Below are 21,280 nucleotides of genomic sequence, written 5' to 3'. Positions count from 1 at the left end.
ACACACTGGAGGGCTGGTTGCACCTCGGTGAGTTTGTATTCAGAGGGTCCAGACTAGCCAGTGCTAATCTTGCCTTCTAGTCATGCCTTACCTTTACAAAAGTAATCTCTAGGGCTGAGGATTTTTACTAAAGCAGCCTGCTGGGTCACGCCCCCCCCCCCCTTCCCCCAACTCCCTACCTTCCCCACCCCACCCTGTAGTGGCTAGAATTGCTACAGTTGTCTCAGACTTTCATACCTTGATCCTCCTTGCCTCAGTGAAAGCATATATCCATATAGATTGATCTGTATTTGTTGTCTATATTTTTTTCTATAAATAAAACCAATACTAGCATTTAATCACAATTACATTGAATTTGGGATGGCGGAAACCCATGTCATTGCAGTGATACCTGTCAAGAAACTTAAATTGTACCAGAAAAGCCAAAATGGAGCTATCAATGCCCCCACCTCAAATATATGTAGAAAAAACTCTGGCCATCATCAAACCAGATATTGTTGACAAAGAGGAGGAGATACAAGATATTATTCTCAGATCTGGATTCACCATTGTTCAGGTAACTTTTGAGTATGACCAATATTTTTGTTTGTCCTCCTTTTTATGTTAATGTAAATGTGCCTACTCATTTAGATCCATAGTGTTAATCCTTAAATTTATCTTTACTTTCTAAACTTGTGTTATTTTTTAAAAAAAATTTTTTTTTGGTGTCAGTCCTGGGGCCTGGGCACTGCCTCTGAGCTTCTTTTGTTCAAGGCTTACACTCTACCACTTGAGCCACAATGCCAGTTCTGGCTTTTTCTGTTTATGTGGTACTGAACAATTGAACCCAGGGCTTCATGCATGCTAGGCAAGCACTCTATACCACTAAGCCATATTCCCACCTCTATAGTTAACTTTTGTCACACTTGAAAAGAATAGAGAAGCAGCAGCCTGTTCTTTCCCCTGCTCTCTCCCATCCTTGTCTAGAGAGAGGTAAGTAACCATTTAATTCTTTGTGTTTTGCCAGGAGTTATTTTACATTTACAAAAAAATAATCAGTCATAGTATAGAGCTTCTTGTTGTCCTTGACCCCTTTACCAAATCAATTCGATTGTTAAGTGCATCTGAATCTGTCTCATTCTTTCTGATTTCTGTGTAATAGTCTCATGCACAGTTCATTTACTGGATTATCTAAGGTATTCAGGCTATTGTGTCAATTATTATAAATGTTTAGAGATCCTGAGTTCAAACTTTATAACTTTTTTTAAAAGAATAAAGCTAAACATGGTGGTATAGACTTGTAATCCTAAAACCCTGGAACCTGAGGCTGGAGGATTTGGAATTTGAGGCCAACCTGGGCTACATAGCAAGAGCTTGTCTCAAACAAAACCCACCATTTTGGTGGTTTTAAATTTTTTGTTTACTGTTTTGGTGCTGGGGCCTCAACTCAGAGCTTCATACTTACCTACTATCTACTGCTTGAGCCCAGGACTAAATTTATTTTATTTTATTTTTGGCCAGTTGTGAGGCTTGAATTCGGAGCCTAGGTGGTGTTTTTGAGCTTTATTGTTCAAGACTAGTGCTCTACCACATTAAGCCACAGCTCCACTTCTAGTTTTCAGGTGGTTAATTGGAGATGAGTCTCACAGGCTTTCCTGACCCTGATGGTTTTGAACTGTAATCCTCAGATCTCAGCCTCCTGAGTAGCTAGGATTACAGGTGTGAGCCACCAGTGCCCAGTGAAAACTAAATATTTTAATCGAGTGTGTGTGTGTGTGTGTGTGTGTGTGTGTGTGTGTGTGTGTGTGTGTGTGTGTGCTGGTACTAGGAGTCTAACTCAGGACCTCTTATTCTCACTTGGATTTTCATTTAAGTCTGATGTTCAGCCACTTGAGCCACACCTCTACTTCCAGCTTTTTGCTGTTTAATAAAAATTTCATGGAATTTTGTGCCTAGGCTGGCTTTGAACTGTGATTCTCAGATCTAAGCCTTCTGAGTAGCTAGGATTACAGATGAGATCTCCCAGGACCTGGCTTAATCATCCCTTTTTTTTTTTGGTCTGCCGTAGGGCTTGAACTCTGGGCTTAGGGCACTGTCCCTGCGCTCTTCAGCTCAAGGCCAGCGCTCTACCACTTGAGCCACAGCACCACTTCCTAGTGGTTTATTGGAGATAAGAAAGAGGCTTTCCGACTTTCCTGCCCAGGCTGGCTTTGAACTGCGATCCTCAGATCTCAGCCTCCTGAGTAGCTAGGATTATAGGCTTGAGCTGCTGGCACCCGGCTTAATCATCCCTTTTTATATTCCCCTTATTTAAATTTCTTACATATATTTGTACAAGATCATTTTGCCTCTTTAATGTTTTAGAAATAGAATACTTTAGCCTGGCACTAGTAGCTTATGCCTGTAATCCTAGCTCAGGAGGCTGAGATCTGAATATTATGGTTCAAAACCAGCCTGGGCAGGAAAGTCCGTGAGACTCTTATCTCCAGTTAAGCAACAGAAAACTGGAAGTGGCGCTGTGGCTCAAGTGGTAGAACACTAACCTTGAGCTGAAGAGCTCAGGGACAGTGCCCTAAGCCCAGAGTTCAAGCCCCATGAATGACAAAAATAAATAAATAAATAAATAATAGAATACTTCAACTGTAAGTGTGGCTCAAGTGGTAGAGTTGGTAGATAACGATTTTTAAGATAGTGGCAAAAAAAAAAAAAAAATAGACTGAACAAATGGATAATCAGCCCAGCACCAGTGGCTCAGGCCTGTAATCCTAGCTACTTAGGAGGCTGAGATCTGAGGACTGCAGTTCAAAGACAGCCCAGGCAGGAGAGTTGGTGAGACTCTTTTTTTTCGGTCAGTCCTGGGTCTTGAACTCTGGCCCTTGAGGGAAACTATATGAGACTTCTCCAATTAACCACCAAAAAAGCTGCAAGTTGCTGGGCACTGGAGACTCACGCCTATAATCCTAGTTACTCAGGAAGGCTAAGATCTGAGGATTGCGATTCAAAGTCAGCTGAGGCAGGAAAGTCCATGAGACTCTTTAATTAACCACCAGAAAATGGGAAATGGAGTTGTACTCAAGTGGTAAAGTGCTTGCCTTGAGCTAAAGAGCTCAGGGACAGAGCCTAGGCCCAAAGTTCAAGCTCTATGACTGGGAAGAAAAAAAAAGCTGAAGTGTGGAAGTGGAGCAGTGGCTCAAGTTAGAATGCTAGTCTTTTGTAATAAAGTTGAGAGAGGGCTGGGAAGGTAGCTCAGTGGTAGAGCGCTTGCCTTGCAAAGGCCTGAGGCCCTGGGTTCAATTCCCCAGCACCACATACGCAAAAAGAAAAAAGCCGAAAGTGGCACTGTGGCTCAAGTGGTAGAGCGCTAGCCTTGAGCTGAAGAGCTGAGGGACAGCGCCCAGGCCCAGAGTTCAGGCCCCACAACCGGACCCAAAATAAATAAATAAATAAATAAAGTTGAGAGATAGCTCCTGGCCCTGAGTTCAAGCCCCAGAACCAGCATAAAAAAGAAAAAAAAATCTTTGTCCTGTTATGGGGGAAAAACCTACTATGAAGCAGCATTTTGCAATAATAGTTAATATGTTTATATTTGCTAATATTCACAAAAATGTTTTTTTCTTTGGAATTGCCCATTAACTTTAGAAACAAATGAAGCATTCAAATTAGATACAGAGGGCTATCTGATAAAAAGTTTTTCCTTTTATTTATTTTTTGCAAGTCCTGGGGTTTGAACTCAGGGACTGGGCACTGTCCCTGAGCTTCTTTTGCTCAAAGCTAGCACGCTACCACTTGAGCCATCCTGCTATTTCCAGCCTTTTCTATTTATGTACTGAGGAATCAAGCCCAGGGCTTCATGCATGCTAGGCAAGCACTCTACCACTAAGCCACATTCCCAGCCCAAGTTTTTCTTTTTAATCTTTTGGCAGTACTTGGGTTTGAACTCAGGGTGGCTTTCTAGGCAGGTACCCTTCCACTTAAGCCACAGCACTAGCTCACTTGTTTGTTGTTTTGAGTCTGAGTTCCACTATGTAACTTGGGCTCACCTCAAAATACATAATCCTCTTGCCTTAACCTGTGGAGTGTTGGAATTAGAAAGATTTTTTTTCTCCTGCCAATACTGGGCTTTTCATTCCCTGAATACTGTACCTTCCCTTTTCACTCAAGGCTGGAGCTCTGCTACTTGAGTGCCACCTCCTCTATTTTTGGCGGGTTAATTGGAAATAGTCTAGAAGATTTGTCTGCCCAAGCTGGCTTCGTACCAAGATCCTCAGATTTCAGCCTCCTGAGCAGCTGGTATTACAGGTATGAACCATTGGTGCTCAGTTAAATTTTTAATAATTCTTAAAAGTAAAATTCAGTACTATTAAAATACATTCATCTCTATGTGCAGTATCACCAGTATCCATCTCTAGAACTTTTTCACCTCAAAATGAATTCTGTGTTCCTCTTTGTTAGCCCCTAGTAACCATTATTCTACTTTTTGTCTCTAGGAATTTGATCATTCCAGATATTTCATATAAGTGAAATAATACTTGTCCTTTTGTGTTGTATGTTTGTAAAACAGGTTTTTTCTTTTTTTTGGAGAGGGGGTCAGGTCATGGGGGTCTGAACTCTGGGCCTGGGCGCTGTCCCTCAGCTCTTCAGCTCAAGGCTAGCGCTCTACCACTTGAGCCACAGCTCCACTTCTGGCTTTTTTCTTTTTGCTTATGTGGTGCTGAGTAATCGAACCTCAGGCATGCAAGGCAAGCACTCTACCACTGAGCCACCTTCCCAGCCCCAAACAGGTTTTTTTTTATAGTTGGGAATCCATTAAACTTGAGGCTTTCTTTTTTTTTTTTTTTTTTCTGGGTCCAGTCATGGAGCCTGAACTCTGAGCCTGGGCGCTGACCCTCAGCTCTTCAGCTCCAGGCTAGCGCTCAAGCCACAGTGCCACTTTCGGCTTTTTTTCTTTTTTCTTATGTGGTGCTGAGGAATCGAACCCAGGGCCTCATGCATGCAAGGCAAGCGCTCTACCACTGAGCCATCTTCCCAGCCCAAACTTGAGGCTTTCTTGTCCCAAAGAAAACTATCTGAGCCGGGCGCTGGTGGCTCACGCCTGTAATCCTAGCTACTCAGGAGGCTGAGATCTGAGGATCTCGGATCAAAGCCAGCCCGGGTAGGAGAGACTGTGAGACTCCTATCTCCAATAAACCACCAGAAAACCGGAAGTGGCACTGTAGCTCAAGTGGTAGAGCGCTGGCCTTGAGCTAAAGAGCTGAGGGACAGCGTCCAAGCCGAGTTCAAGCCCCAGGACTGACCAAAAAAAAGAAAAAGAAAACTATCTGGAAAATTATGCATCTTTTCAATAGGTGGCAGTCTTTCCTTTGTTAGACTTTAAGAATTCTGTTATTGATAACATTTGAGATACCAAATGTTATCAATATGCTTCTCTTTATCAACCTAATTTCAAAGTTTTTCACCTGATAAAATTGTAGTCAGCAGCAGTTTACTATCAACTTTAAAGATTAATTGCTGGATGTTGGTGACTCACACCTGTAATCCTAGCTACTTAAGAGGCAGAGATCTGAGGATCACAGTTTGAAGCCAGCCGGAGCAGAAAAGTCCATGAGAGTCTTATCTCCAATAAACTGCTAAGAAAAAGCCAGCAGTGGTAGTGTGGCTCAAGTGAGAGTGCTAGCCTTGAGCACAAAGAGGCTCAGGGACAGTATGTGTGCTGGTCCTAGGGCTTGAACTCAGGGCCTGGGTGCAATTCCTCAGTTTTTTGCTCAAGGCTAGTTCTTTATCATTTGAGCCACAGCTCTACTTCTGGCTTTTTTTTGGTGATTAATTGGAAATAAGTGTCTCTTAGACTTTCCTGCCTGGCAGGCTTTGAACAGCAGTCCTAGTCCTGAGTGGCTAGGATTACAGTTGTGAGTCTTTGGCACCAGGCTAAATCATTAATGTTTTTACACTGCATAACTAACATGATTGCAGAAGGGCAGTTTTCTTTACTTGTAGAGAAGCTAGAGTAGCAATTACTCAGCACTTGGGAGATTGAGGCAAGAGGATTATAAATGCAAGGCCATCATGTATTATAACATAGTGAGATCCTGTCTCAAAATATATACAACCCCGAGACTGGGCACCAGTGACTCATCCCTGTAATCTGGCTACTCAGGAGGCTGAGATGTGAGGATCAGGGTTCGAAGCCAACCCCAGGCAGGAAAGTCCAATAAATCACTCAGAAAACCGGAAGTGGCTCTCTGGCTCTAGTGGTAGAGTGCTTGAAGAGCTCAGGGACAGCACCCAGGCCCAGAGTTCAAGCCCCATGACTAACTGACAAAAAACAAAACAAAACAAAAAACACCTAGCCAGGCAAGAAGGTATGTGAAACTTATCTCCAATTAACTATCAACGATGAGGAGAAAGGTGGGAAGGTGGCTCAGTGGTAGAGAACTTGCCTTGCATGCATGAGGCCCTGGGTTTGATTTCTCAGCACCACATAAGCAAAAAAGAAAAAAGCCGGAAGTGGCGCTGTGGCTCAAGTGGTAGAGCGCTAGCCTTGAGCTGAAGAGCTGAGGGACAGCGCCCAGGCCCAGAGTTCAGGCCCCACGACTGGACCCAAACAACAACAACAACAAAAAAACAATTGAGAGCATCTTTCATTCAAGTTCCAAGACTGACAAAAATTAATAAATCATTTGGGTCCTGGTGGTTCACACATGTAATCCTGGCTACTCAGGAAGCAAAGAGTTAGTGGGAACTCATCTCAACAAAAGAGATAGATGCTGCCATGCATATCATCTCAGCTACAAGGAAAAAGTAAGTAGGAGGATCATTGTCTCGGACAATTGAGGCAAAAAAAAACAAAACATAGGACCCTACCTGAAAAACAACCAAAGCAAAAAGAGCTTTGGTTTTTGATTCAAGTGGTAGAACACCTGCCTAGCATTCATGAAGCCCTGACTTTAAACTCCCAATATTGGAGAAAAAAAAAATAGCTTTTGTTAGTTCTAGTGACTCCTGTCTGTAATTCTAGCTACTGAGGAGGCTGAAATCTGGAGGTCTGTAGTTTGAATGAAGCCAGCCTAGGAAAAGTCCAATTTGGACTTTTGGAAAAACTCAGGCTGGAGGTATGGTAGTGCACTAGTTGAACAAGCAAGCTACGCAAGGATGAGGCCCAAATTCAAACCCTAGTATTGAAAAAATGTTTTTAATAGAAAGGTTTTTAATATTTTTTAAAGAGCTATTATTTGATATAGCAATTCCAATACTATATATATAGTGAGATCCAAAAGGAATGAAATTAGTATGTTGAAACAACATCTAACTCCATACATACTATAGTACTGTTCACAATAGCTAAGAAATGGAAAAACCTAAGTGTCTCCGAACTAATGACTAGATAAAGAAAATGTAATACAGGTACCTTCATGGAATACTGTTCAGCCATAAAAAAAAGAATGAGGGCTGGGGTATAGCTCAAGTCTAGAAAATAGGAAACCCTGAGTTCAAATCCCAGTGCTGACAAAAAAAAGAAAAGAAATCTTGTATTTTGCAAATATTTGAGAAGATATGTTTAACTTGATTTAAATATTATATAGTATATAATTATAAGTACAATTTTTTTTTTTTGTTACCAATGGGGCTTGAATTCGGGACCTGGGTGCTGTCCCTTAGCTCTTCAGCTCAAGGCCTAGTGCTCTACCACTTTTGAGCCACAGCACCACTTCTGCTTTTCTGGTGGTTTATTGGAGATAGGAGTCTCACAGATTTTCCTTCCTGGGCTGGCTTTGAACCATGATCCTCAGATCTCAGCCTCCTGAGTAGCTAGGATTTAGGCGTGAGCCACCAATGCTCGGCATAAGCACAATTTTTGTTTCTTTTTTCTTTTTGCTAATTCTGGGGCTTGAACTCAGGGCCTGGGCACTGTCCTTGAGCTTCTCTGTGCTCAAGACTAGCACTCTACCACTTGAGCTACAGTGCTACTTCCAGATTTTTCTGTTTATGTGGTCCTGAGGAATTGAACCCAAGGCTTCATGCATGCTAGGCAATCACTCTACCACTAAGCCATATTGCTAGCCCCAATTCTTATGTTTCTATGTGTCTGTTAAAATATAAAATTGGGCCAGAAACTAGTGGCTCACACCAGTAATCCTAGCTACTCAAGAGGCTGAGATCTGAGGATCATGGTTCAAAGCCAGCCTGGGCAGGAAAGTGTGAGACTTGTCTTCAATTAACCACCAAAAAAAGCCAGAAGCAGAGCTATGGCTCAAGTGATAGAGCACTAGGCTTGAGCAAATGGCCCTCAGAACCAGCGAAAGAAAGAAAGGAAAGAAAGAAAGAGAAAGAAAGAAAGAAAGAAAGAAAGAGAAAAGAAAGAAAGAAAGAGAAAAGAAAGAAAGAAAGAGGGCTGGGAAGGTGGCTCAGTGGTAGAGCGCTTGCCTTGCATGCATGAGGTCCTGGGTTTGATTCCCCAGCACCACATAAGCAATAAGAAAAAAAGCTGGAAGTGGCGCTGTGGCTCAAGTGGTAGAGCGCTAGCCTTGAGCTGAAGAGCTGAGGGATAGCGCCCCAGGCCCAGAGTTCAGGCACCACGACTGGACCCTCCCCCCCCAAAAAAAAAAGAAAAGAAAGAAAGAAAGAAAGAAAGGAAGGAAAGGAAGGTCTCTGGGAGCCCAGGTGCCAAGGGCTCTGCTACCTTTTTTTTTTTTTGGTCGGTCGTGGGGCTTGAACTCTGGGCCTGGGCGCTGTCCCTGAGCTCTTCAGTTCAAGGCAAGCGCTCTACCACTAAGGAAGGAAAGGAAGGAAGGAAGGAGAAAGAAAGAAAGAAAGAAAGAAAGAAAGAAAGAAAAGAGAAAAGAAGGAAAGGGAAAAGAAGGAAAAGAAAAAAGGAAAGAAAAGAGAAGAGGGAGGGAAAAAGTGAAGGAAGGAAGGAAAAGAAGGAAGGAAGATAGGAAGGGCAGGAGGGAGGAAGGAAGAAAGGAAAGAAAGAAGGTAGGAAGGTAAAAGGGGGAGGTAGAGGCATGTTCAAGTAATAGCTGTGCATGTAAAAGTCATGTAAGAGTTCAAGTCCATGATTTCAAGCCCCAGTACCTGCAAAACAATAAATAAGTAAATAATAGTGTATTAGCTCACTGTTAGAGTGCCTGCCTAGAATGTGCCAGATCCTCAGTTCAATCCTTTCCTCTTCCATTCTCTTCTTTTTCCGTTTTTAATAGTACTGTTTGAAATCACAGCCTTATACTTGCTAAGCAGGTGTTCTACCACTTGCGCTATGCTCCCAACATCTCCCTTCTCCCTCTTTTTTTTTTTTTTTAAACAAGGTCTCATCATGTAGCCTCTGGAACTTGTGATCCTCTTGCCTCAGCTTCTGAAGTGCTGGGATTACATGTATAGGCCATTACATACAAGTAGATTTTTTTTCCTGGTCCTGGGGTTTGAACTCAGGGCCTGGGCTCTGTCTCTGAGCCTTTCTGTACTCAGGGCTAGTGCTCTACCACTTGAGCCACAGCACCACATCTGGCCTTTTCTGTTTATGTGATATTGAGGAAATGAACCCAGGGCTTTATGCATGCTAGGCAAGCACTCTACCACTAAGTCATATTCTCAGCCCCTAAGTAGAAGATTTTTTTTGATTGATTGTGGAGCTTGAACTCTGGGCCTGGGCGCTGTCCCCCAGCTCTTCAGCTCAAGGTGAGTGCTCTACCACTTGAGTCACAGCGTCACTTCCAGTTTTCTGGTGGTTAATTGGAGATAAGAATCTCATAGAATGCAAGAGCCGGTGGCTCAAGCCTGTAATCCTAGCTACTCAGGAGGCTGAGATCTGAGGATCACGGTTCAAAGCCAGCCGGGGCAGGAAAGTCTGTGAGACTCTTTTTTTTTTCCAAGTTGAATGCTTTGGGATTTATTTTAGTATTAGAAGGAGAGAATCATTTCCTGCTTTCCACAAGGAAATGTGAATTAAAGACTCAAAATCTGATTTCAAAGATCTCACTTGTATCCTTTATATTTTCTGACCTGGGAGAAGGCATGTTATCATGCCATTTAACAACTCCTGGCCCTTAGATAATGGCTCTGGATGAGTAAGATGGAAATTTTTTATTATTGTGAAAATACTGTACAGAGGGGCTGAGAAGATGGCTCAGTGGTAGAGCGCTTGCCTTGCATGCCTGAGGCCCTAGGTTCGATTCCTCAGCACCACATAAGCAAAATGAAAAAAGCCGGAAGTGGCGCTGTGGCTCAAGTGGTAGAGCGCCTAGCCTTGAGCTGAAGAGCTGAGGGACAGTGCCCAGGCCCAGAGTTCAGGCCCCACGACCGGACCCCCCCCACACACAAAAAAAAAAAAAAAAAAAAGAAAATACTGTACAGAGGGGTCACAATTACATCGGCAAGATAATTAGTACATTTCTTTTTTTTTTTTTTGGTCGGTCATGGGGCTTGAACTCTGGACCTGGGCGCTGTCCCTCAGCTCTTCAGCTCAAGGCTAGCGCTCTACCACTTGAGCTACAGCGCCACTTCCGGTTTTCTGGTGGTTTATTGGAGATAGGAGTCTCACGGTCTCTCCTGCCCGGGCTGGCTTTGAACCACGATCCTCAGATCTCAGCCTCCTGAGTAGCTAGGATTACAGGTGTGAGCCACCAGCGCCGGGCTATGAGTACATTTCTTATCAAAGCCTCCTCCTTTGTTTCCTCTTCCCATCCCTTTCCATCCTCCCCCTGCCCCCCCAATCCTCCTCCCCCCCAATCCTCCTCCGCCCCCACCAAAGTTGTAAAGTTCATTTTCAACATAACAACTTGTACATCTCATTGTTGCAATGGGTACACCTGTATCCCTATTTAAACGATTCTGTGAGACTCTTCTTTTTTTTTTTTTTTGCCGGTCGTGGTGCTGTGGCTCAAGCAGTAGAGCACTCGCCTTGAGCTGAAGAGCACAGGGATAGCGCCCAAGCCCAGAGTTCAAGCCCCATGACTGAAAAAAAAAAAAAAAAGAATCTCATGGACTTTCCTGCCCAGACTGGCTTTGAACCATGATCCTCACATCTCAGCCTCCTGAGTAGCTAGGATTACAGGTGTGAGCCACTGGCATATTTTCTTAAGTTGGTTAACTAATTCCTATTATTATTTCAACATATGTTCATAATGAAAAGATAAACCGAATTTGTTATCAGACTGGTGGTAATTCAAGTTATTAATGATTTCATGGGTTGGGTGCTGTAATACTAGTTATTTAGGAAGCTGAGATCTGAGTCAGATCATGGTTCAAAGCCAGCCAGGCAGAAAAGTCATTGAAACTCTTATTAAGCAGCAAAAACAAAGGTATAGACCCCAGGCCCTGAGTTAAGGCCTCAGTACTGACACTAAAAAAATAAATAAATAAATAATTTCATGGTGTTTTATTGAACTGTCACTTTAAGTGCTTTTGTTGACTTTGTTTTTTGTTTTTGTTTGTTTTTATTTTTAATAGAGAAGAAAACTACATCTCAGCCCTGAACACTGTAGTAACTTTTATGTGGAACAGTATGGGAAAATGTTTTTCCCAAATTTAACAGCTTACATGAGTTCTGGACCACTTGTTGCTATGATACTAGCAAGATATAATGCCATTTCTTACTGGAAAGAACTTTTGGGACCAGCTAATAGTTTGATAGCTAAAGAGTTACACCCAGACAGGTAATTTTCTTGGGGTGGAGAGATGGAAACTATGTGTGAAAATGGAAAACAAAACAACTCTGAAAATTTTTTTATTTTTAATTTTTTAAAATTTTTTGGTCGGTGGTGGGGCCTGAACTCTGGGCCTGGGTGCTGTCCCTCAGCTCTTCAGCTGTAGACTAGCACTTTACTACTTGAGCCTCAGCCTCACTTCCGGCTTTTTCTGCTTATGTGGTGCTAGAGGAATTGAACCCAGGGCCTCATGAATGCAAGGCAAGCACTCTACCACTGAGCCACCTTTCCAGCCCCTGAAATTTTTTTAAATTTGGAATTTTTCCTAAATAAGCTTTTCTTTTTCATTTTAACCATTTCAATGTCTTTCTTAATACTCGCATCTGATGTGTGATTGATTAACCTTACTACTAATTCTTTTTTTTTGGGGGGGGGGAGGTCCGGTCGTGGGGCCTGAACTCTGGGCCTGGGCGCTGTCCCTCAGCTCTTCAGCTCAAGGCTAGCACTCTACCACTGGAGCCATAGCGCCACTTCCGGCTTTTTTCTTTTTGCTTATGTGGTGCTGGGGAATTGAACCCAGGGCCTCAGGCATGCAAAGCGAGCGCTCTACCACTGAACCACCTTCCCAGCCCCATTACTTACTACTAATTCTTGAACTAAATCACCAAAAAGTAGAATTTTTCTTTTTTCACAAAATAGAATTTTTCATGGGAAACTGGAATTTTTTTTTTTTTTTTTCTCTTTTGGTTGTGGGGCTTGAACTCTGGGCCAGCTCTTAAGCTCAAGACAAGCATTCTACCACTTGAACCACAATGCCACTTCGATTTTCTGGTGGTTAATTGGAGATAAAGGTCTCACAGACTTTCCTGCTTGGACTGGCTTTGAGCCATGATCCTCAGATCTTGGCCTCCTGAGTAGTTAGAATTACAGGCGTGAGCCACCAGCACCCAGCTGGATTTTTTTCGGGGGGCGGGGGGACAAAAATCTTACTATGCAGCCAAGGCTGGCCTCAAACTTGACTGTGATGGTATTTTTAATATTGGGAGGGCTGGGAAGTTGGCTCAGTGGTAGAGCGCTTGCCTTGCATGCCTGAGGCCCTGGGTTCGATTCCTCAGCACCACATAAGCAAAAAGAAAAAAGCTGGAAGTGGCCCTGTGGCTCAAGTGGTAGAGCGCTAGCCTTGAGCTGAAGAGCTGAGGGACAGCACTCAGGCCCAGAGTTCAAACGACTGACCATAAAAAAAAAATATTGGTAGAATATTGGGAGGGCTGGGAATGTGGTTTGGTGGTAGGGTGCTTACCTAGCTATGCATGAAGCCCTGGGTTTGATTCCTCAGTACCACATAAACAGAAAAAACCTGAAGTGGGGCTGTGGCTCAAGAAGAGTGTTAGTCTTGAGCAAAAGAAGCTCATGGACAGTGCCCAGGCCCTGAGTTCAATCCAGGACTTAAAAAAAAAAAAAAAAGAATATTGGTAAGCCAGGTATCACTGGTTCATACCTGTAACCTTAGCTGAACTCTGAGGATCCTGATTAAAAGCCAGCTAGGGAAAACAAATCTTGCTAATCTCCAATTAGTAAACAAAAAGTCAGTGAAAGTTTGAGCAGAAAAGCTGAGTAAGACCATGAGGTTGAGTTCAAGCCTCCTTACACATAGGCACAGACACAGACACACAGACAGACAGACACACACACATATACACACACTGGTGATTGGTGGCTCACATGTCAATCCTAGCTATTTAGGATTTTTGAGGCCACCCTGGGCAAAAAAGTTCGTGAGACCCCCATCTCAACCAATAATTAGGTGTCATGGTATGCCTCTTGTCCATGCTATGGAGAAGCTGAGATCAGTGGCAAACTGTTCAGATTGGGAAGCAAAATGATCATGAGACCTCAATCTGCATACAAGAAGCTAAGTGTAAGGGTACACACTGGTCACTGCAGCTATGCAGAAAGCATAGACACTATCTCTAAAGTAACTAGAGCAAAAAGGGCCAGAGGTGTGGCTCAAGTAGGAAGCTGTCTACCAAGTAGGAAGCTCTGAATTTAACTGTCCACATTAAAGAATATTGGTGAGGCAGGAGCAGGAATCCAAGTTCTATAAAAACAAGGACATGGACTGGGAATGTGGCTTAGTGGTAGAGTGCTTTTGCCTAGCATGCATGAAGCTCTGGGTTTGATTCATCAGTACTACATAAACAGAAAAAGCTGGAAGTGGTGCTATGGTTCAAGTGGTAGAGTGCTAGCCCTGAGCAAATGAAGCTCAGGGACAGTGATTGGCCCTGAGTTCAAGCCCCAGGACTGGCAAAAAAAAAAAAAAGGGGGGGGGGGGACATGAATTTACTGATTGAATTTACATTGCTTTTTTTACTTGTCACAAAATACCACTTTTCCATCTAGAGAATTCATTTTCCCAACAGTTCCCTCTTTAAGATTTAAATGTATTTGAACTTCATCTAGGTAGATGCAAGCTTAAGTTTAAAATAGATTGAAGAGAAGCTGGGTACTGAAGGCTCACCTATAATCCTAGCTACTCTGGAGGCTGAGATCTGAGGATTGGGGTACAAAGCCAGTGGGGGCAGAAAATTCCTGTGAGACTCCTAGCCTCTTATCTCCAATTAATCCCTGAAAAACTGGAAGTGGAGCTTCGGCTCAAAGTGGGTAGTAGAGCATGAGCCTTGAGCAAAAGAGCTCAGGGACAGAACCTAGGTCATGAGTTCAAACCCCACACCTAGGGAAAAAAAAAGAATTGAAGAGGGTGAGTGAAGATGAATATAGTAGAGGTAGTTTGTTTGCATGTATAAAAATAGAACAATAAGCGGGGTGCAGGTGACTCAAGCCTGGAATCCTAGCTACTCAGGAGGCTGAGATCTGAGGATCGAAGTTCAAAACCAGTCTGGGCAGGAAAGTCCTTGAGACTCAATTTTTTCTTTCTTTTCATCTTTCTTTCTTTCTTGCTTTTTTTTTTTTTTTTTTGCCAGTCCTAGGGCCTGAACTCTGGGCCTGGGTGCTGTCTCTGAGCTCTTTAGCTCAAGGCTAGCACTCTATGACTTGAGCCACAGTGCCACTTTTGGCTTTTTCTGCTTATGTGGTGCTGAGGAATCCAAGCCAGGGTCTCATGTATGCAAGGCAAGCACTCTACCACTGAGCCACCTTCCCAGCCCCCTCGAAACTCTTATCTCCAATATAAATACCATAAAACCTGAAGTGACTCTGGCTCAAGTGGTAGAGCGCTTGTCTTTTTTTTTTTTTTTTTTGGGTCCAGTTGTGGGGCCTGAACTCTGGGCGTGGGCATTATCCCTCAGCTCTTCCGCTCAAGGCTAGTGCTCTACCACTTGAGCCACAGCGCACTTCTGACTTTTTTCTTTTTGCTTATGTGGTGCTGGGGAATCGAACCCAGGGCCTCAAGCATGCAAGGCAAGCGCTCTACCACTGAGCCACCTTCCCAGCCCCGAGCGCTTGTCTTGAGCTGAAGAGCTGAGGGACAGTGCCTAGGCCCAGAGTTCAAGCCCCACAACCACAGAAAATAAAAACAAACAAAAACAAACAAAAAAACAATAAACCTACTGAAATTGAAAGAGAGATTGGGTGATGAAGGGGGGGATTGATTGAAATACACATTGTATACATGTGGAAATGTCACAGCGAAATATAGTAATATTTTTATAAAATATCTAAGTAGAATACTTTCATATGAAATAAGGGAAGGATATTAGAGTAAATAATCATCTCTAATTTACTTTTAGTTTAAGGGCAATTTATGGCACGGATGACTTAAGGAATGCACTTCATGGGAGTAATGACTTTGCTGCTGCAGAAAGGGAAATTCGTTTTATGTTTCCTGAAGGTGAGTTATAGACAACTAATTTCTCAACTTTATCTCTTAATTGTTTACTTTTTTGGGGCTTTTTTTGGTGCCAATTCTGGCTTTGAACTCAAGACCTTGAGCTTCTTTGCTCAAGACTAGTAGTCTACCACTTGAGCTATAGCTTCACTTCCAGACTTTTTGATGATTAATTGGAGATAAGAGTCTCTCTCACAGACATTCCTGTCCCTGCTGGCTTTGAACTGAGGTTCTCAGATCTCAGTCTCCTGAGTAGCTAGGATTAGAAGTGTGATCTACCTGGGCCCAACTTGTTTACTTTTCTTTTTTTGGAAGATGTGGGCTGAGAAGCAAGATAAGAATTTTTCTTCAATGTATTTTATCATATTTTCATGTGGTATTTACACAGAAACTTGAAGTCATGGGTGAAAATTTCAAAGTTTTCCTTATAAATATGCTTGCCAATGGCTCACATCTGTAATCCTAGCTCATGAGAATCTCATTTTGAAAACAGCCTGTGAACGAGTCTATGAGACTCTTATCTCCAATTAGCACCAAAATGCCAGAACTGGAGCTGTGACTGAAGTGTAGAGTGCTAGCACAAAAGGGACATCTGTGTTTAAGCCCCATGACCAGCATAAAATAAGAAATATATGTGTCCCATAGGAAAATTTTGGAGAATTTAACTACTTTCTTTATTTTTTGTCAGCTGTGGGTTTTGAACTCAGGTTCTGGGCACTGTCTCTGAGCTCTTTTGCTCAAGGCTAGCACTCTACCCACTTTGAGCCACAGTGTCACTTCCAGTTTTTGAGTAGTTAATGGAGATAAGAGACTTTTCTGCCCAGGCTGGCTTCGAACCATGATTCTTGGATCTCAGCCTTCTGAGTAGCTAGGATTACAAGCATGAGCCACAGGTGCCTGGCTCTTCTTTTTTTGTTGTTGTTAGGTATATGTAAAATTGTTCTTCTATGTTGTGATTTTGTGTGTGTGTGTGTGTGTGTATGGTATTAGGGTTTGAACCCAGGGCTTTGTGCTTATTCAGCTGGCCACACCTCCAGCCTGGCTTTTTGCTGGGTATTTTGGAGACTCACAGACTTTTGTGTCCCAGCTAGCTTCTGAGGCCCTCCAGGACTCTGCTTCTGTGAGAGCCACTGGTGCCTGACTAAAATGTATTTTATTATGTGTAATAAAATGAATTTTATTATGTGTAACTAATGCCTCCATAAGAGGGTGTGTGTGTGTGTGTGTGCGCCAGTTCTGGGGCTTGAACTCAGGGCCTAGGCGCTGTTCCTGAACTTTTGTGCTCAAGGCTAGCACTCTTACCACTTGAGCTATATAGCTCCATTTCCAGCTTTTTAGTGATTAATTAACATCTTGTTGACTTTCCTGCCAGGCCTGGCTTTGAACCGTAATCTGCAGATCTCAGCCTCTTTAGTTGCTAGGATTATAGGTATGTGCCACTAGTGCCTAGCCTTAATGAATTTTTTAAAATATATAAAACATATATGTTTATATGTATATATATTTATGCTTAAATATAAAACATATATATAAATATATAAAAATGAGTGCTTCTCATGGTATTAGAAATTCTTTTTAGCTAGGTACCAGTAGATATTAATCTATACACCTATTATATCTAGTTATTCAGGAAGTAGAGATCTGAGGATCACAGTTTGAAGCCACACTAGCATAGAAACTTGAGATACTCTTTATCTCCAATTAACCACCAAAAAACACAGAAATGGAGCTGTGGGTCAAGTGGTAGCATATTCAGCTTGAACAAGAAAGCTCAGGACAAGAGAGCACCAGGCACTGAGTTGAATCCCCAGGACTAGCACCAATAAAACAGAGAAAGAGAGAATGGGGGAGGAGAAATTCTTCAATATTTGTATAATGTTTTAACATTTTTTAGTGTCTGTTTAATCACTTTTTTAAAGAGAATATGTTTATAATTTCAGTGATTATTGAGCCCATTCCAGTTGGACAAGTTGCTAAGGACTATTTAAATTTATATGTAACACCAACTCTGCTTGAAGGACTCACAGAACTTTGCAAGCAAAAACCAGAGGATCCTTTTGTAAGTATTCTTTTTATTGACATTAAAGAATATTGCTTTAGGGCTGGGAAGGTGGCTCAGTGGTAGAGCACTTGCCTTGCATGCATGAGGCCCTGGGTTCGATTCCTCAGCACCACATAAGCAAAAAGGAAAAAGCCGGAAGTGGCGCTGTGGCTCAAGTGGTAGAGCACTAGCCTTGAGTTGAAGAGCTGAGGGACAGCGCCCAGGCCCAGAGTTCAGGCCCCATGACCGTACCCCCCCCCCCCAAAAAAAAAGAATATTGCTTTATCCTGTTTATATGTAAAACCTTTATATCCATTTATATAAATATATGTATTTTATGTATGTCCATACATACATGTACATATATATACACATACATATATATGGGGTTCAAACTGGCAGCTTTGAATATGCTAAGCAATTGGTCTACTACTGAGCTACAAACCCAGTTCCTTAATGTTAAGGTTTTAAAAACTATCACAATAAATAGCAGAGTTCAGGCCCCACGACTGGACCCAAAAAAAAAAAAAGAGTCTTAAGGACTTTCCTGCCCAGGCTGGCTTTGAACTGTGATCCTCAGATCTCAGACTCCTGAGTATCTAGGATGGTAGGCATGAGTCACCAGTACCCGGCTTACGAATAGTCATTTTTGTTATAGGTTTTTTGTATATATTATACATACATGTATATATATACATACACACATACACATATTGGTGTTACTGTGATCTGCGCTCAGGATCTCCATGTTTCCTAGGAAGGTGTTCAACCACTTGAGCCATTCTGCCTACAATTCGTTTGCCAGTCCTTGGGGTTGAACTCAAACCACTTGAGCCATTCTGCCTACAATTTGTTTGCCAGTCCTGGGGGTTGAACTTAGGGCCTGGATGTTGTCCCTGAGCTTCTGCTCAAGGTTAGCACTCTAACATTTGAGTCACAGAATCACTTCTGGCTTTTTCTGTTTATGTGGTGCTGAGGAATTGAACCCAGGGCTTCATGCATGCTAGGCAAGCGCTCTACCACTGAGCCACATTCCCAGTCTCTCTGCTTGGTCTTTATCCCAACCCAAGCTGTCTCTGGTTATCAAGGAGTCAGGCTTATATCCTAGTAACAATTTGTTACTAGGGTGAAGGGGTAATACAAGGAAGTTAGAAAGCACTTCAACCACCAGTGAAAAAGTTTCCACTTAAAAAAGTTCTATTCAACTCTGTTAGTAACATACCCTTTACATAGCTGACTAATGAAAAACAACACAACTGGTATAGTTTGAAGTCAAGAAGCAAGTAAATCAGGTGCCAGTGGCTCACACCTGTAATCCTAGCTACTCAGGAGGCTGAGATCTGAGGATCACTGTTCAAAGCCAGCCCAGGCAGGAAAGTTCGTGAGACTCTTATCTTCAATTAACCACCAGAAAACTGGAAATGGCTCTGTGGCTCACCAGTGGTAGAGTGCTAACCTTGAGCTGAAGAGCTCAGGGACAGAACCTAGGCCCTGAGTACAAGCCCTACAACCTACAAAAAAAAAAAAAAAGAAAGGAAAAAGAAGCAAGTAAATTCCAGGAAAAATCAGTGCCAGGAAATATCAGTACAGAATGGTGACTTGTTACAAGATGGACATTTTGTTTTGATAGAAAAGATTGCTTTTTCTCACAATTCCCCTCTTCATACATTCTCATTTTTGTTTTTTTTTCTTTTTTCTTTTTCTTTTGTCAGTTGTGGGTCTCGAACTCAGGGCCTGGGTGCTGTCTCTGATTGAGCAGTCACCCTTACCCTATTAGCAGTGATGCCTTCCTCCTGAGACATGGCATCTAAGTCAAGGCTTACATCTACCACTTTGAGATACAGCTTCATTTCCAGTTTTCTGGTGGTTAATTGGAGATAAATGTCTCACGGACTTCCCTGCCTGGGCTGACTTTGAACTGTGATCCTCAGATCTCAGCCTCCTGAGTAGCTAGAATATACAAACATGAGCCACCAGCACCCAGTTTACATTCTCATTCTTTTTTTTTTTTTAAATAATTTTTTTTGGTTGGTTATGGGACCTGAACGCTGGGCCTGGGCACTGTCCCTCAGCTGATCTTCAGCTCAAGGATAGCACTCTACCACTTGAACCACAGCACTACTTCTGACTTTTTTTGTTTATGTGATGCTGAGGAATCGAACCCAGGGCCTCATGCATGCTAGGCAAGCACTCTACCACTGAGCCACCTTCCCAGCCCCTACATTCTCATTCTTTTCTTCAATTTCTGTGAGGAGTACATGACTTAGATGCCATGTCTCAGGAGGAAGGCATCACTGCTAATAGGGTAAGGGTGACTGCTCAATCAGTCTAGTACTGAGGCAGTCTAGTATTCTACAAATGATGTCAAGATAGATGTCATAACTTCTTTCCACCTTCCAAACCACTGTTCCTTAAAGTAGGTGAAGGTATTCATCTTTCCCTCAATTTTTTGGCTGACCCATTAGCCACCATGGGCAGGCTTTGCAATGCCTTAGTTATGGTCCCACCTGGGGTGATGGTGTCAGGTATAAATGTACAACATTGTGCTCCAGTTACTACACAGACCTCTCCTTTTTCTGTCAGTATCAGATCTAATATTAGCCTGTTTTGTTTTGGGTGGTTTTTTCTTTTCAGGCCATGTGACTGTTAGTGTCCAATTGTTTAGCTATTTCCTTGGTTGTGTTTCTGGTATAGTTGCCGATTATAGTGAAAATAATTAATCAACATTTTTATTGACCCACCAAAACTGGAATACTATTGTCATTTTATTTCTGGCTTTAAATTCATTTGGTACTCCCCCAGAAACCCCAATTGTATCAATGTAAATGTCAGGGTCAAGAGAACCTCTAGGAATATATTCCTTCTCTTTCTGGTTTTTGTCTCTATGGTGTGGAACTGCATGCCTGGATGAAAAGAATTGTCAGTAGTATCAAAGCACAGGTATCTGCCCAATTCTCCAGAAGAGTCTCAAGTAAATGTTTATTAACTTAAGAGGTTTTTCTCTCCCACAGATGTGGCTGGCTGATTGGCTGCTGAAGAATAATCCCAACAAACCTAAGCTTTGCCACTATCTAATCACAGAAGAACCTTAAAATCCACCAGGAGCCTTCACCCTGCAAAAGTCTTTGCAGCTACTTAGTAAAGAGACCTTGGGTTTGAGCAGCTACATGTGAAATAAATCATTTCTTAAAAATAAATGTTAAAGAATATGCAGCAAAGAACATTATTTAAGGTAATACAAGACTAGGATATGATTTGAATGATGATAACCATGAGTAATAGAAGATATATTATGCAAGATATTGATAGATTTTTTTCTTAATATATATTTTTTATTGTAAAGACTGTACAGAGGGGTTACAGTTACACGAGCAGGTCCTTTTCCTATCAAGCATTATTAACCCCCTCCTTTGATAAATTTTTTTTTTTGTCAGTCATGGGGCTTGAACTCTGGGCCTAGGCTCTGTCCCTCAGCTCTTCAGCTCAAGGCTAACACTCTACCACTTTTGCCACAGCACCACTTCCGGCTTTTTCTGCTTATGTGGTGCTAGAGGTATTGAACCCAGGGCCTCATGGATGCGAGGCAAGCACTCTACCACTGAGCCACCTTCCCAGCCCCGATAGATTTATTTATTTATTTATTTTTGCTGGTCATGGGGCCTGAACTCTGGGCCTGGGTGCTGTCCCACAGCTCTTCAGCTCAAGGCTAGTTAGTGCTCTACCACTTGAGCCACAGTGCCACTTCTGGCTTTTTCTGCTTCTGTGATGCTGAGGAAT

At 42.5% G+C, this 21,280-nt stretch overlaps 1 protein-coding gene across 1 annotated transcript; it reads left to right on the top strand.

The window, feature by feature from the left end:
* Position 1: 1 nt before the first annotated feature.
* Positions 2-20,624, top strand: Nme5 (NME/NM23 family member 5). The gene is made up of 6 exons (XM_042692203.1): positions 2-27; positions 386-556; positions 11,422-11,627; positions 15,365-15,465; positions 17,403-17,521; positions 20,515-20,624. The coding sequence occupies exons 2-6, from the start codon at positions 428-430 to the stop codon at positions 20,593-20,595; spliced, it is 636 nt and encodes a 211-aa protein (XP_042548137.1). The 5' UTR covers positions 2-27; positions 386-427; the 3' UTR covers positions 20,596-20,624.
* Positions 20,625-21,280: the final 656 nt, after the last annotated feature.

This window comes from Dipodomys spectabilis, unplaced genomic scaffold, assembly GCF_019054845.1.
Source record: "Dipodomys spectabilis isolate Male_0828 unplaced genomic scaffold, ASM1905484v1 ptg000147l, whole genome shotgun sequence".
Lineage (NCBI taxonomy): Eukaryota > Metazoa > Chordata > Mammalia > Rodentia > Heteromyidae > Dipodomys > Dipodomys spectabilis.
The sequence above is the reverse complement of the archived record's forward strand: the minus strand, read 5'-3'. Positions and strand labels throughout refer to the sequence as shown.

What these genes read in the sequence shown, in the direction of transcription:
- Nme5 (XM_042692203.1), top strand. Translation starts at nt 428, where the DNA reads ATGGAGCTATCAATGCCCCCACCTCAAATATATGTAGAAAAAACTCTG. An exon ending in CTGGATTCACCATTGTTCAG is followed by an intron (nt 557 to 11,421) that starts GTAACTTTTGAG and finishes TATTTTTAATAG; the next exon opens with AGAAGAAAACTACATCTCAG. An exon ending in AAAGAGTTACACCCAGACAG is followed by an intron (nt 11,628 to 15,364) that starts GTAATTTTCTTG and finishes ATTTACTTTTAG; the next exon opens with TTTAAGGGCAATTTATGGCA.